This window comes from Acanthochromis polyacanthus, chromosome 4 (genome assembly GCF_021347895.1).
Source record: "Acanthochromis polyacanthus isolate Apoly-LR-REF ecotype Palm Island chromosome 4, KAUST_Apoly_ChrSc, whole genome shotgun sequence".
NCBI lineage: Eukaryota > Metazoa > Chordata > Actinopteri > Pomacentridae > Acanthochromis > Acanthochromis polyacanthus.
Window position 1 is genome coordinate 36,892,825 of NC_067116.1, and position 14,403 is coordinate 36,907,227.

Consider the following 14,403-nt stretch of genomic DNA (forward strand, 5'->3'; position numbering starts at 1 on the left):
CGAGTCATGGGACCTGCTGACAATAAGCAAGACTTGTGTTTTGTTTTAAATAAAAAACACAACAATGGTATCTTGTGAAGAACGAGTTCACATTCTGAAAATGAACTAAAATTTGCTAGTTATGATCAGGACTAATGTTGGTATAAAACATCTGTCATTTAACAGGTGAATGTGAAATCATGTTTATCTGCCTCTCTGTCCTTTCTGTCTTTCTGTCTGTCTTAGAAAACTCGTGACTGTAAGTGACATTATGATTAATTACTTCACTATGTATTTTCTTATCATGGAAGGAAAATGTATCACCAACTAGACTGTGTAAAAATGCAAAGTTCACATAATTGTTTGTGTGTCAGAGTACTATAGTGTCATAAATACACACACACACACACACACACGCACACTACCAGTCAAAAGTTATAGAACGCCAGAATGTTTCTATTTTTTTATTGAAATTGAAATTCAAGTAGTTCAAATCCAATGAATAGATTGAAATGGCACAAAGAGAAGTGGTGAACAGTGGTAAAAAAAAAAAAAAGGTAAGGTTACCCAAAGCTGAAACATAATGTACATTCCAGAATTATACAAAAAGGCCTTTTTCAGGGAACAAAAAATGGGTTAACAACTTAAAGCTGTTCCGCAGCAATGGAGGTTGATCAAGCTTTGAAAGTTGGTGCTACCAGTTCCTACAGGTGTCCCAACTTCCCCACCCTCTGGCTTGTGCCTAGTTGGTGAGGAGTTCATCCTACAGCAAGATAGTAACCCAAAATATAAATCCAAGCTGTGCCAGAACTACCTTAGGAAAAAATAACAAGATGGTAAACTTGAAAGCATGGAGTGGTCAACACAGTCTCCAGACTTAAACCCCATCATGCTGGTTTGGGAATCAGAACATGCATTAACTGCTTCAACAGTCTGAGCAACAGTAGCTTGTCTGTTGGATCAGATCACACAGGCCAGCCTTCACTCCCAGCATGCATCAGTGAGCCTTGGCTGGCCATGATCCTGTCGATTGTTCACTACTGTTCCTTTCTTGGACAACTTTTGACACATACAGACCACTGCAGACCGGGAACACCCCACAAGAGCTGTAGTTTTAGAGATGCTCTGACCCAGTCATCTAACCATTACAATTTGGCCCCCGTCAAACTGGCTCATATCCTTACGCTTGACCATTTTTCCTGTTTCTAATTCATCAACTTTGAGGACAAAACGTTCACTTGCTGCATAATATATCCAACCCACTATCAAGTGCCACGATGAAGAGATAATGAGTGTTATTCACTTCACCTGTCAGTGGTCATAATGTTACAGCCATGGCCATAAGTTTGGACACAAGTACCATGACGCTTGTGAATCTTAGAAAATACCACAAAATTGTCACTTACAATATACCTATGTTCTGTAATAGACATCAAAACAGACATAAGTCATGCTGTGTCCAAACTTATGGCCATGGCTGTATATTGTAAGTGACAATTTTGTGGTATTTTCTAAGATTCACAAGCGTCATGGTACTTGTGTCCAAACTTATGGCCATGGCTGTATGTCTGATCAGTTTGTATATGTAAACAGGATATGCATGTAAGAATGAGCTGCATAGTTGAAACTTAAAATTCCATCACAAACATCTGAGGAGGCAAAAGGCAGAGAGACTTTCTTCAAAATAAAAAAACCCTCTCCTTTTTGTATGTATTTGAATATATACACACGTGGACAAAATTGTTGGTACCCCTCAGTTAAAGAAGGAAAAACCCACAATTCTCACTGAAATCACTTGAAACTCACAAAAGTAACAATAAATAAAAATTTATTGAAAATTGAATAATCAAAAACAGCCATTACTTTTGAATTGTTGATTAACATAATTATTTAAAAAAACAAACTAATGAAACAGGCCTGGACAAAAATGATGGTACCTCTATAAAAGATTGAAAACTATTTGACCAGAGTGACATGATTAACTCAGGTGTGTCATTTAATTGACATCACAGGTGTTTCCAAACTCATAATCAGTCAGTCTGCCTATTTAAAGGGAGACAAGTAGTCACCCTGCTGTTTGGTGAAAAGGTGTGTACCACACTGAACATGGACAACAGAAAGCGAAGGAGAGAATTGTCCCAGGACATCCGAAAAAAAATTATAGACAAACATCTTAAAGGTAAAGGCTATAAGACCATCTCTAAACAGCTTGAAGTTCCTGTGACAACAGTGGCTCATATTATTCAGAAGTTCAAGACCCACGGGACAGTAGCCAACCTCCCTGGACGTGGCCGCAAGAGGAAAATTGATGACAAATTGAAGAGACGGATGGTTGGAATTGTATCCAAAGAGCCCAGAGCAACCTCCAAAGAAATTAAAGGTGAACTCCAAGGCCAAGGTACATCAGTGTCAGATCGCACCATTCGTCGTTGTTTGAGCCAAAGTGGACTTCATGGGAGACGACCAAGGAGGACACCACTGCTGAAAAAAACTCATAAAAAAGCCAGACTGGAATTTGCAAAAATGCATGTTGACAAGCCACAAAGCTTCTGGGGGAATATCCTTTGGACAGATGAGACCAAACTGGAGCTTTTTGGTAAGGCACATCAACTCTATGTTCATAGACTCAAAAACCAAGCATACGAAGAAAAGAACACTGTCCCTACGGTGAAACATGGAGGAGGCTCAGTAATGTTTTGGGGCTGCTTTGCTGCATCTGGCACAGGGTGTCTTGAAAGTGTGCAAGGTACGATGAAATCTGAAGACTATCAAGGCATTCTGGAGAGAAATGTGCTGCCTAGTGTCAGAAAGCTTGGTCTCAGTCGCCGGTCATGGGTCTTCCAACAGGACAACGATCCAAAACACACAGCCAAAAACACCCAAGAATGGCTGAGAGAAAAGCGTTGGACTATTCTAAAGTGGCCTTCTATGAGCCCAGATCTGAATCCCATTGAACATATGTGGAAGGAGCTGAAACATGCCATTTGGAGAAGACACCCATCAAACCTGAGACAACTGGAGCTGTTTGCTCATGAGGAGTGGGCCAAAATACCTGTTGACAGCTGCAGAACGCTCATTGACAAATACAGAAATCGTTTAATTGCAGTGATTGCCTCAAAAGGTTGTGCAACAAAATATTAAGTTATGGGTACCATCATTTTTGTCCAGCCCTATTTCATTAGTTTGTTTTTTTAAATAATTATGTTAATCAACAATTCAAAAGTGATGGCTGATTTTGATTATTTAATTTTCAATAAATTTTTATTTATTGTTACTTTTGTGAGTTTCAAGTGATTTCAGTGAGAATTGTGGGTTTTTCCTTCTTTAACTGAGGGGTACCAACAATTTTGTCCACGTGTGTACATGTGTTTTCTCATATATATATAAAATTTACTATCATTTTAACTACAGTATTGTTACGATCCAACCTCTGGGGGTGGCTGGATGCAGCAAAAATAACCAGATGTTATTGGTCCAGGTGAAGGGATTTATTGCTTAGTGGTGAATGGAACATAAAAGTGACAATATAGAACGCAAGACTGGTGAGTGTTGCTAAATCAAAGAACAGAATATAACAAAATGAAGGCTAACAGAGTTTCCAAACTTTCCAAATCCAAAGCAAAACAACTAAACTCCCTAGCCAAACTTAAATATAGAAACAACACCCACCATAAGTAATAAAAACTAATACAAAGAGTGGCAAAACGAACTAAACAAAACTGGTGCCTCACACTGACCACACAGGTCACGAATACTCAAAATACAGAGTGGCTTCTTCACTCAGTTGGCAACTGCTACCTGGAGCCCCAGGTTCCACACCAAAGTAGCAGCCGCCAACAGAAACCCAAAGTGTCTGCGGTACCTGCAGATCGAAACACATCACAATACAACACAACACTGAGAGGCACCAGGGCAGACTGGTCACAGATACCAGCCACCAAGACTAAGAGCATGGTTGCAGGTATGTAGTCTGCAGGTGTGGTGATGGCTTTGTCCGATTGGTCAGTGGTGGAGGGGAGCTGCAGGGTGGCCCAATCAGGAAGATCGGGAGGCGGGGAGAACAAGGCTGCAGTGCAGGTCGTAAACTCTGGAGTCATCAGGTGGAATGGCTGCAGCTGGGGTTCCAGAGAGACTCTGTAACCAGCCACAGCTGAACCCACACAAACAATCACCCCACAAACAAAGGCCCAACAGAAAACCACCCAGAAACCAGGCAGCACACAGATATCTGTGGCCGTAACAGTCTACAACAGGGGTGTCAAACTCCGTTCCTGGAGGGCCACTATCCTGCATGTTTTAGATGTTTCGCTCTTCCAACACACCTGATTCAAATGATCAGGCTCGTTATCAGGCTTCTGCTGAGCTTGATGATAAGCTGATCATTTGAATCAGGTGTGTTGGAAAAGGGAAACATCTAAAACATGCAGGATAGTGGCCCTCCAGGAACGGAGTTTGACACCCCTGGTCTACAATTTATATGCCTGTTTAAATAATTTGTTAGCATTCAAGTAAGCGATCGAGGCAAACACATTGTTTCATCTTATTTTATTCACCTGGGCAACAGAACCCCACACATATTTTTATTATAATTCTTTAGTAAACAGATATTACTCTTAAAGAAAAACATTTTAAAGGTATTAGGCTTCTTCCTATATACAGTGTTTCTAGAGAGAGGGCTTAGAGATGAGCACATCTGCGATTACTTGGATGTTAATCTGAATTTTATTTTGAAATGATAGTCACTGGAATGCAAATCTGGCACATTTTTACTTGGAGACAGTTTTTTTGTTGTTTTCGTTATGAGTGCACAATCCTAAACTCTACTGAGCATTTTTTTTTCAATTTCTACTTCTGGCTTTTCTTCCCTTTTCTACTGACTCAAGATGCCAGTCAGGTCTCTGCAGTTCAATAAGCAGATCTCTGGTGAGACGTATGCTTGCTGCAGTACCCTTTCTCTCCCTTGTGGTGTATTTTTGTGGTGACTTTACAAATCTTTGATCTTTGGTACTTCTATTTATTTTTTATATCTTCTCATGTGTACTTCAGTGACACTGGGCTTTGTCCAGTTGTTGACGTTCTGCTGTCAAGATTGTGCATTTGTGCAGATAGGCATGTTTTCGTTGCAAATCAAGTCTGTTGTTGCCAAAAATACAAATGTAAACAGACTGATGGAGCTTTTTTCTGATAAGCTATCTTATATCTGAATAGTGCCTTTATTAAAGGATGTAAATTTAAGGCTTTGAGTGCAGTTATATGACAGCCTGCCTCATGTTAGAACTCTCACCCATGACCGACTCCTTCATAAAGAAACAATGATCGTCACTCCCTTATCGCTGCTGCTCTGGGTTTGGAGTTTTACTGTGAGGGCGGACTAAGTCAGAGTGCAGCTGCTAAAGTATTGCACTATTAAGATAAACCTTTCAGCACATAACAAATAAATGCAATGAGCAGAAGGAGCTGGATATTGTCCTAAATACGAATTGCAGCTTCCAGTCATGCTCTCCTGCACTTATTTTACGACTCACCAATGCCTTGAAGACAATGTGGAAGAGAGGGACAACCCTCCACCTTCTTTATCTCTACTCCCTGTAACCTCACTCTTCTACTTGGGTCCCTCTCATTCACACACATGTTCTATTTTGCTGACCTTTATTCCTCTACTTTTCATGCCTCCACCTCTTTTATCGAAGAAAAACAAAAATCTCTTTTTAGATTTCAGCCTTCATATCATGTATTAGATCATGCTATGAACACTTGTATTTGGTTGTTGATCAAAGGACGTTTAACAGCTCGTTGGTAATCACAGGTCCTGGTTAGTGTTTGATAAGAGTCACATGCACAAATGTCTAACATGCTAACAAAAGTTGAAGGCTGGACTACGTTTATATCCAGTTAAAGTCACTCTGACATCTGTATCTTGCTGAATGGTCATTATAGACCCCTGATCTAAAATGTAGATGTTGTGAACGAGCATCATGGGCAGCTTATGCACCATGACACACAGGATGCAGGGAAATAAATGAATGACAAACAAGGCAAAGAAGGTAAAAGCATTCTTGTCTTTCTCTAAAGGTACAAACCACCACATTCACCTTTTACATTTTTGCCTAACCCTAATCCTAACAGCCTGGTAGAAACAACGGCTTCAATCTCTATTGCTCATTCCATGTTCATAACAACTGTACAGAGGGTGAATTTTTATAAAACTCACCAACTTAAGTTGCATTGAGGCTTAAAGTTGTGCATAGTTAAGGGTGAGGCCACTTAGGGTGAAAGGTGGGTGCCATCGTAGGACGGTCCATGGCCCAGAAATGTTTGCATGACCTCAACTCCACTCAGGCTCCACCTCATTGTTTACTTTAGTATTGGCTGAGAGTTAAGAGGAGTCCCATCTGACCAGATGTAGGCTGTGGTTTCATTCATTCATTCATTCAGTCCTTTTTACAGGAATTATTGATGTCATGCCCTTATTTTCAGTGATGTTAAGCGTACAATCAAAACAGAATGAACAGGGCATCAAGATTTTAAACAATTACAACAATTAAAACGTACTAGGCGTGTGAAGCACAAAAACTAAAACAAGATTTTTCCTGCTTCAAATTCAGTGCACTTACACAGGCCTTGAAGCATCAGTAAAAATATCACCAGATTCCAAACGCACATACCACATTTGAAAAGAAGTCTATACCTTTAATGTGGTCCTTGCAAATGAAATAATGAGGGAATAACACCCACCTGGCCAAGGAAAAGCTGCACAGCCAAATGTCCAATTACTTTTGGCTCCTTTAAATTGGAAGGCACATATAAAATGTGTTGGAATTCCTACGCTATTCACCTGATTTGGATGTACCTATCCTCACATTAAAGGTGAAAGTCAGCACTTAAAGCACGTCTTGATTGTTTCATTTCAAATCAGGGGTGGCGGTGTACAGAGCCGAAATGCTGAAAATTGTGTCAGTGTCTAAATATTTATGGACCTGATTGTAAGTAAATGTATTTAAGTCCTTTGAAACAGCTGCTATCAGCATCTTTTACACTATAAATACAAAGAACATGCAGTTTTAAGTTGTTTTAAGTTACTTATGATTGCATTTTGATCATTTACTCCTTGCTAATCACCTGTCTTACTTATATGAAGCAGTGATTAGAGTTTAAGAACAAAACAGCAATTTGTTTTCCCGTTAAACTTAATAAAGTTGTTCAACTGGATGTTTTAGAATTAGATTAAACATAACATGGAAATGCCTCAATGCCGTCAGCTTCACTTAATAAATGTCAGTCTGTTTAGATTCAATGCTGAAGATATTTTCTTAAATAGGTAGAACTGTGGGTCCCACATGGAGGAAAGTGTGGTGGATCATTTTTCTGAACATAATATAAGTGGAGGGAACTGAAATAAAAAGAAACATCTCTTTTAATTGGCATAATTGTTAAGTTGTTCCAAAATTGTACAGCTTTATTGTTATTATACAGAATGTATGTTTATGATATTGCATACATTTTGTTGTTGATAATGCTAATACAAGAATATTGTTATGTGAAAATAACTGCCACTCAAAATTCTGTGTAGAATTTAAAAGATTGAATGAGCTGCCAATAGTGCTAATAATACAAGAATTTTATGTAAAGATGAGTCTCTCTCTCAAAATTCTGTGTAGAATTTAAAAGATTGAACACGTCCTCCTCACAGAATGTAATCACATGAGAATGAAAAGCTCAGATTACAACTTTATCTCCTAAAGCATTTTACTTAGTCTTCCCTGCTCGATGTGATTCATGCATCATGAGATGCTGCATAATTCAGCGGACCTTGACGTGAACTTTGAAGGGAACAGGTACACGAGTAGCTCCACTTCTGCTCTCTGTAGTCAGTTCATCTCCATCAGGAACAGAAAAAGAGAACTTCTGGAGTAAACCCACCAAAAACAGGAACAGCTCCATCTTGGCGAGACTTTCTCCAAGACACGCACGTTTTCCTGAAGAATCAACAAAGATACACAGGTTTAAAATGTTTGGATGAGAGTTTATATTATCTGTTAATTTGTAAAAGGTGAATGTGGTGGTCTGTACCTGCAGAGAAAGGCAGGAAAGCTTCTCTCTTCACAAACTTCCCTCCAGCATCTAGGAAGTGTTCTGGATTGAAGGTGTCTGGAGTCTCCCATTCGTTCTTGTCAAACAGCACAGAGGTCAGGAATGGCACCAAAATTGTATCCTAGAAAAAAAAATCCACACAGGACAACACTGAGGTACGCTGCAACACTTGGTTAATTACTAACACTTTCAATGATTGTAAAATAAATGAACCTTTGGAATGAAGTAACCACCCAGTGTTGTATCCTTGGCAGCTATCCTGAATCCATTGAGTGGAACAATATTTCCCATCCTCTGAACTTCGTGGATGACAGCATCAGTGTAGGGCATGTTTGGTCTGTCAGCCATGGAGGGCTGGCGGTTCTGTCCGATCACTCCGTCTATCTCAGCCTGGACTTTCTCTGTAGAAGTAAATTCAAAGGCTTTTGTGCTCGTGGAAGTAATATTCACACTTTTTTCTGGCACCACCACAAAATATTTAGGCAACGACGATAAGGTTTGATTTGTTTTATGGCACTTATCCAGGTTGTTCTCCTGACTATGTATGTCACTTTGGATTAAAACGTCTGCTGAATGAATTTGTAGAATTGTAGAATTTAAGGATGAACTGTGTTATCTTTGGGAATGTTTTGCCATCATAATATCTGAGTTTTAATGATCCAACTGTCTGATTTGTAATCAAACATTTGTAAAACAAATAACCCTTCCATTAACTGGATGTGCTTTGCATTTGCTACTAATTTGCAAATGCTGACATTATACTTTAAGATGATAAACAGAAGAAACTAAATTTATGTTAAACATCAGCATGTCAGAATTTAGTACTGGAACCATAGTTTCCTTGCTATTCTATATGTTCTTGCAGAGTCCAAAACGTCACATACCCTGGATCTCAGGGTATTTCATGAGGTAAACCAAAGCCCACAGCAGAGTCGTGGAGGTTGTTTCTGTTCCAGCCTGGAACAGATCCAGAGAGCACAGAGCCAGATTGGTCTCAGTGAAGCCCAGCTCATTCTCTTTGTACTGTTTAGAAATACAGAAAAAGACACTTGGTAAGTGAGTGGTAGATGGACAGAAATGGACATGACGGTGCAATATGTGTAAAGCAGTTGTTCACTTACCTTCTTCATCTCAATAAGGAAAGTGTCGATGTAGTCTCGAGGATTGTTGCAGTCCAGGTCCTTCTTGTGCCTGTTTACTTCCTGACCGATGAAGTCTTGGATGAGTTTGTAATAAGAGAAGATTTTATTGTGAGGACCTGGCAGGTACTTCATCACTCCAGGGAAGCCGTCATAGAGCTACTCAGGACAAAACAAATGATGAGAAAAAAATATAATTTTCGATCTTTTGTAAACCACCAAATCTCTCAGTTAATGGAAGACTGTTGAATGTTACTGACTCACTAGAGCCCATATGTTTCCCTGCAGGCGAATACTCTCAGAGATATACTGAAGCATGAGCTGGAAGTTGTGGTCACTGTAGTCAAACCTTTTCCCCATCACCAGCTGGCAAATAATGTTGGATACAGCATTGTTGAAAAGGGTTCCTGGGTTGAAAGGTCCACCTGAAGAAGAGGAGACCACTGCTTGAAATATTCAAATAAACAAGTAAAAGGCCATTTTGCCTGCTGGCTGTTGCTGCCACTTGTGCAGACTTATCATTGTATTAGAATCAGTTCAGTCAGTTTTTTAATGCTACCTGGTGGTAGCAGCAGTTAAACGGCCACCTGAAGAAAAAGAAACCAATGCTTGAAATATTAAAATAAATTTAATTATTTTTTTTGCTGGCTGTTTCTGTCACTTGTGCATTAAAGGGGAATTTCGTTTTTTTCAACCTGGGGTCTGTTTTCATATGTCATTTCATACATGTGAGTGATGGAGAAATGAATTTTCAACATAGGTCCAGTATTTAGCCAGGCAGGCAGCTTAGCAGCTCAGCTAGCAGCTCAGCTAGCGAAAAGTATGGGGCAACTTGCCCCTCCGCGACAAAGTCCGCCCTAACGTGCTTTTTTCCCCAAACTGACCGGCTCAGATAGTCTCAACGAGTGTCCCACAACATAGTAGAGATGAGAAGTGAACGAAAACCTCCACATTACCTGGCGAGCCAAAACACTGGTTTTGGTGCGAGCTATTGCGCGATTTCGGAACAAGATTTGCTTTCTAGCGTCCTGAGATTTAGATACAGACCACAACAAAGAGCGATCGCCAGGTAATGTGGAGGTTTTCGTTCACTTCTGTTCATGAGTGTATGTCAGTCATCTTTTCTCTACTGATGTATTGGAGACATTGTGGGATATTCTCAAGGATTACTTGTTTAGTATTTTGTGCTTGTTTGCAGTTTTATAAGAAAAAAGCAATGTTTTCCAGATTGAATCCTGCCCAACACAACAAACCGTCTGTTCCGTGGAGCATTTGTTAAGCGAGTTGTATAGCTAAAAAATATGTAATGACTTTTAGTGAGAACAGCATAAGGATCCTGTGTTGTACTTATTGTAAATCACCCTTTTCCTTCTCTATTTCCTCCTGCAGGTGTCGGAGCTCCTCACAGATACTCTGTTCAGCGATGTTTTTGCCCATTCCAAAAGTGCGTAAGGTTGACAAAGCAAAGCGTCGCTGTTTCTTCCATATTTCACCATTGCTCTGGAACAGACCACCTACAGGCACAAACATGTGGATGTGAAGAAGAATTTGTGGCAACTAATTTCTGTAGAGAATGTGCCAAGGAACAGAGATTTCGTTCACTTGAAGTTCCTGAGTATATCCTGTCAGCAAGTGCACTGTATGCTCGATCCACAAAGTTGTCAGCCTGTGCCACTACAGCTTCTTTCACCGTCTTGTATCCAGATACAAACACCCAATTTTCACCTCCAAGGCGGACACTGAATACATCCCCATAGGTCTTCTGCAGCTGTGGACAAGAAACAGATACCAATGAACCACAACCCATGACTACATTAGTTATCCAACAAAAAGCTACCAAAGCCCAAAGAAAAAGGAAAAGGCTACCATTTCAAATGGGTTGCCAGGTGTGTTCAGTTGTAAAAATTTACATTTGCGGTCTTGAACAAAATTGGGCTTGCATTCAAAAATCATATACACCAAGGCAGTATTGAGTTTCCAATGACTCCTATAACTCTGAATTTTCTGTGATAAAATCATTGAAAACCTCACATCTTTGTCACAGAAAACAATCTTGCATTTTGGTTCTTTCATGGTTTTATTATCGCTCTTCTAGAAATATGACAAAATCTGTTGAGTGAAAAATATACAGACAGTAATGTTAAATATCTGGTTAATTGTTTTTCGGCCATTTTCACATCGTCTAGGCACTTCAGTATTTTTGCTGTGTGTTTGGGGTCACTGTCTTATTGGAACCCAGCTGTGTTGAAGATCCAACCTTCTGACTGATGATTTTAGGTTCTCCTAAAAAATGTGGAGATAATTCTCTTTCTTCATTATTCCGTTTACTTTGTGTAAAGCACCAGGTCCACTGGCAGCAAAGCAGCCCCAGAGCAGAATACTAACACCTCCATGCTTGACAGTAGGTTTGGTGTTCGTGGGTTTAAATGCCTCACCTTCTTTCCTCCAAACGTATTGAAGTGGCTTCAAGTGACTTTTCTGTTAAAGTAAATTATTGTTTTTTTCAGATCTGTGTTGAGCTCCTCAGACTTTCCCTTCATACAATCTGTTGTTTAAACTAATGAGTGTCTTAGAAGGGTACTATTCAACCTGGCTCAGAGGAGTCAGTAGCTGTAGTAGCTCAGTCGTAATCACATGGAGTTGAGAGGCCATGACACGAAGAAAATTTGATTAAAATAATTTTCTGTGTCACCAAAACTGATAATGCAAGTTGCTGTGTGATTGATTTTTGACCAGCAGATTTTGTCGTGTTTCCAGAAGACCAATAGTGAATCTATGACAGAATCAAAATGTATGATTGGGTTTTTTTGTGACAAAGATGCATCGATTTAAATGATTCTGTCATAGAAAATGAGGAGTAATAGGGGTTATTGGAACCTCAAGACTGCCATGATATATATTATCTTTACAAGTGTATGTAAAGTTTCATACACTGCCGTAACTTTCCAATGAGAAAACCAGGTGCATATCGGTGTCTGCATTAAAGCTGCTATCTCGAATCCAAATGCACACTTCCCAAAGTGAATGATAAGGTTGTTTTTTTGATGAACTGTTTAAAAATAACTGCCATAGCTTACCTTTTAAAAGGACTGTTTTTATTTTCCACATATGCTGTCATCCTGAACAGTTGTGCTAAATTCTTTTGAGAAACATCCTGAAGTCTTTAACTTCATTCTGTTTAACTGATCTAATCGGTTGCCTCGATTTATCAGAATGTCTCAGGAGAATTCACACCTGATGCAAACATCCATAGCAACAAACAATTGTAAAGACACAATTTGACAAAATGATGTAAAATTTAAAGCAAAATAAAATTGAACAATTTGACATTGACATTGACAAATAATATGAGTTGACATTTTTGATCTGTAATGTTTACAAACCCCCTTATGATGAAATCTGTATATCAATCATTACCTTGGTAAAATAATTGTGAAGGTGTTTTCCATCTACACTCAAGAAATTCCCCACAATGGGCAGACCCCGTGGTCCTGGAGGATAGTTTGGTGGATTCCTGTGTTTAAGGTAGTCTGCGATTAGAATAAACAGAAGAATAAACAGGAATAGTCCCTTCAGGTCAAAACTCAGCAAAAAATTAAAAGGCCACATGGTTAGATAGAGAACTGCAGCAACCAGGAGGACCTGCTTTTGAGATTTTATATGCCCTCGCTTGAAAAACTGGTGTTGCAGGTCGTTTAAAAGCCCGTCCACACCTGATTTAAGCTAATCTGTTCAGGACAGACAGTGGAAAAGAAGCTTTAGAGTATACACAAAGGTGCCTCTGTCAGGTGACTTATTTACCGACATGGTATTCCCTGTTGGCACATATTATGTAACCTAGCAATATCAATACATAACACTTGGAGCCAGTAGTCATGTGACCTGCTGATAATAAGCCCCATGAACTCTGAAACTGAGGACAAAAGTTCTTCAGGTTTTAAAAATGAATATTTGTCTTCTCTAAAGTGACCTCATATTTTAGTTTTTTTCTGTAGTAATACAAAGTAATGGGGCAATCCGAATGTAAAACTTTGATGGGATCATAAACAGTAGTAAACACTGTTCATGGACTGCAACTTATCACAGGACCATTTTTAATCTCATAATAATAAGCACAAATGGCACAAATGTTTTTTCCCAATTTCAGGCTAGCACTTGTCCTATGGAAACATATTCATGTTTTTGTGTTTTTTAAATAAAAAAAAATACTAGGGTCTTGTAAAGAAACTGTAATTTATAAGGTTAAAATCCTGAAAATGAATGTATGTTTGGTAAATATGATAAGGGCTGATGTTGCGGTAAAACATTTGTCATTTAAAATGGAAAACAGTGTTTTTTTTCTTTCACAAGGATGTTTTTAATAAATATTTAATAAGAATAGTACTGCATCACAACCACTGTGGGTGCTAAACATCGATATGCCCCTGTTACAATGTAATAGTAAAAAAATAAATTTGACTTATGTTACAGATATTGCTACATGTTTTTATTTTTTATGTTTTCATTAAAAACAACAGTTTTATCATGTTCACAAATGTACACTTAAAGGGTTAAAATCTTGAAAATGAATATTTCTTTCGCAGTTTCGATCTGGACTGATGTTGGTTCCAAAATATGTCATTGAAAGTAGAACTCGTTGATATATGACACTGGCTATGATGCAGACATTTTTTTGTTCAGACCTCTGTGCGGCATTTTGACGCCTCCATTGATGTCTCAAGGTTAATCTTCGACCGACTCAGGCTTGCATTATAAATAATAATATAGGGACTTAATCTTAATATTTAAATTAGTGAAGTTACTTTGTAATATCCATAATATTTTAATTATAATATTTAATTTAGACAGGTAAATTTATATTAGAAATAAAATTAATTGGGTTACTTTGTATTTTACCGGGCTTTGCAAAAGTTCTATTACACTTGTAAAATGCAAGCCAAATGAACACAAAGATTTTTTGGTGCGATAAGATCATTTTTTATTTTCCAAATATTTCAATATATGTGTTAATGATAATATTAATCAGAAAGGTGGCCACCCAAAAGTTTTATCTTATTGCACCAAAAAGTCTTTGTGTTCATTTTCGCGAATGTCTCAACAAGTGTAACAGAACTTTTGCAAAGCCCGGTATATGATATCGTAGGGTCTTATTCTGATTTTAAACGTACAATCTGTTGAACTGACATCAGCATGA

At 38.6% G+C, this 14,403-nt stretch overlaps 1 protein-coding gene across 1 annotated transcript in view; it reads right to left on the reverse strand.

The window, feature by feature from the left end:
- The window catches only part of LOC110970666 (cytochrome P450 2J6-like), a 31,245-nt gene extending 18,263 nt beyond the window's left edge, over positions 1–12,982 (reverse strand). The window contains exons 1-9 of the mRNA XM_051947140.1: positions 12,627–12,982; positions 10,812–10,977; positions 10,571–10,723; positions 9,474–9,634; positions 9,192–9,368; positions 8,955–9,093; positions 8,284–8,471; positions 8,050–8,191; positions 7,789–7,955 (exon numbers count right to left, since the gene is read on the reverse strand). Coding sequence (XP_051803100.1) covers positions 7,789–7,955; positions 8,050–8,191; positions 8,284–8,471; positions 8,955–9,093; positions 9,192–9,368; positions 9,474–9,634; positions 10,571–10,723; positions 10,812–10,977; positions 12,627–12,818 — 1,485 coding nt within the window. The 5' untranslated portion in view covers positions 12,819–12,982. The remainder of the gene's footprint in view (positions 1–7,788; positions 7,956–8,049; positions 8,192–8,283; positions 8,472–8,954; positions 9,094–9,191; positions 9,369–9,473; positions 9,635–10,570; positions 10,724–10,811; positions 10,978–12,626) is intronic.
- Positions 12,983–14,403: the final 1,421 nt, after the last annotated feature.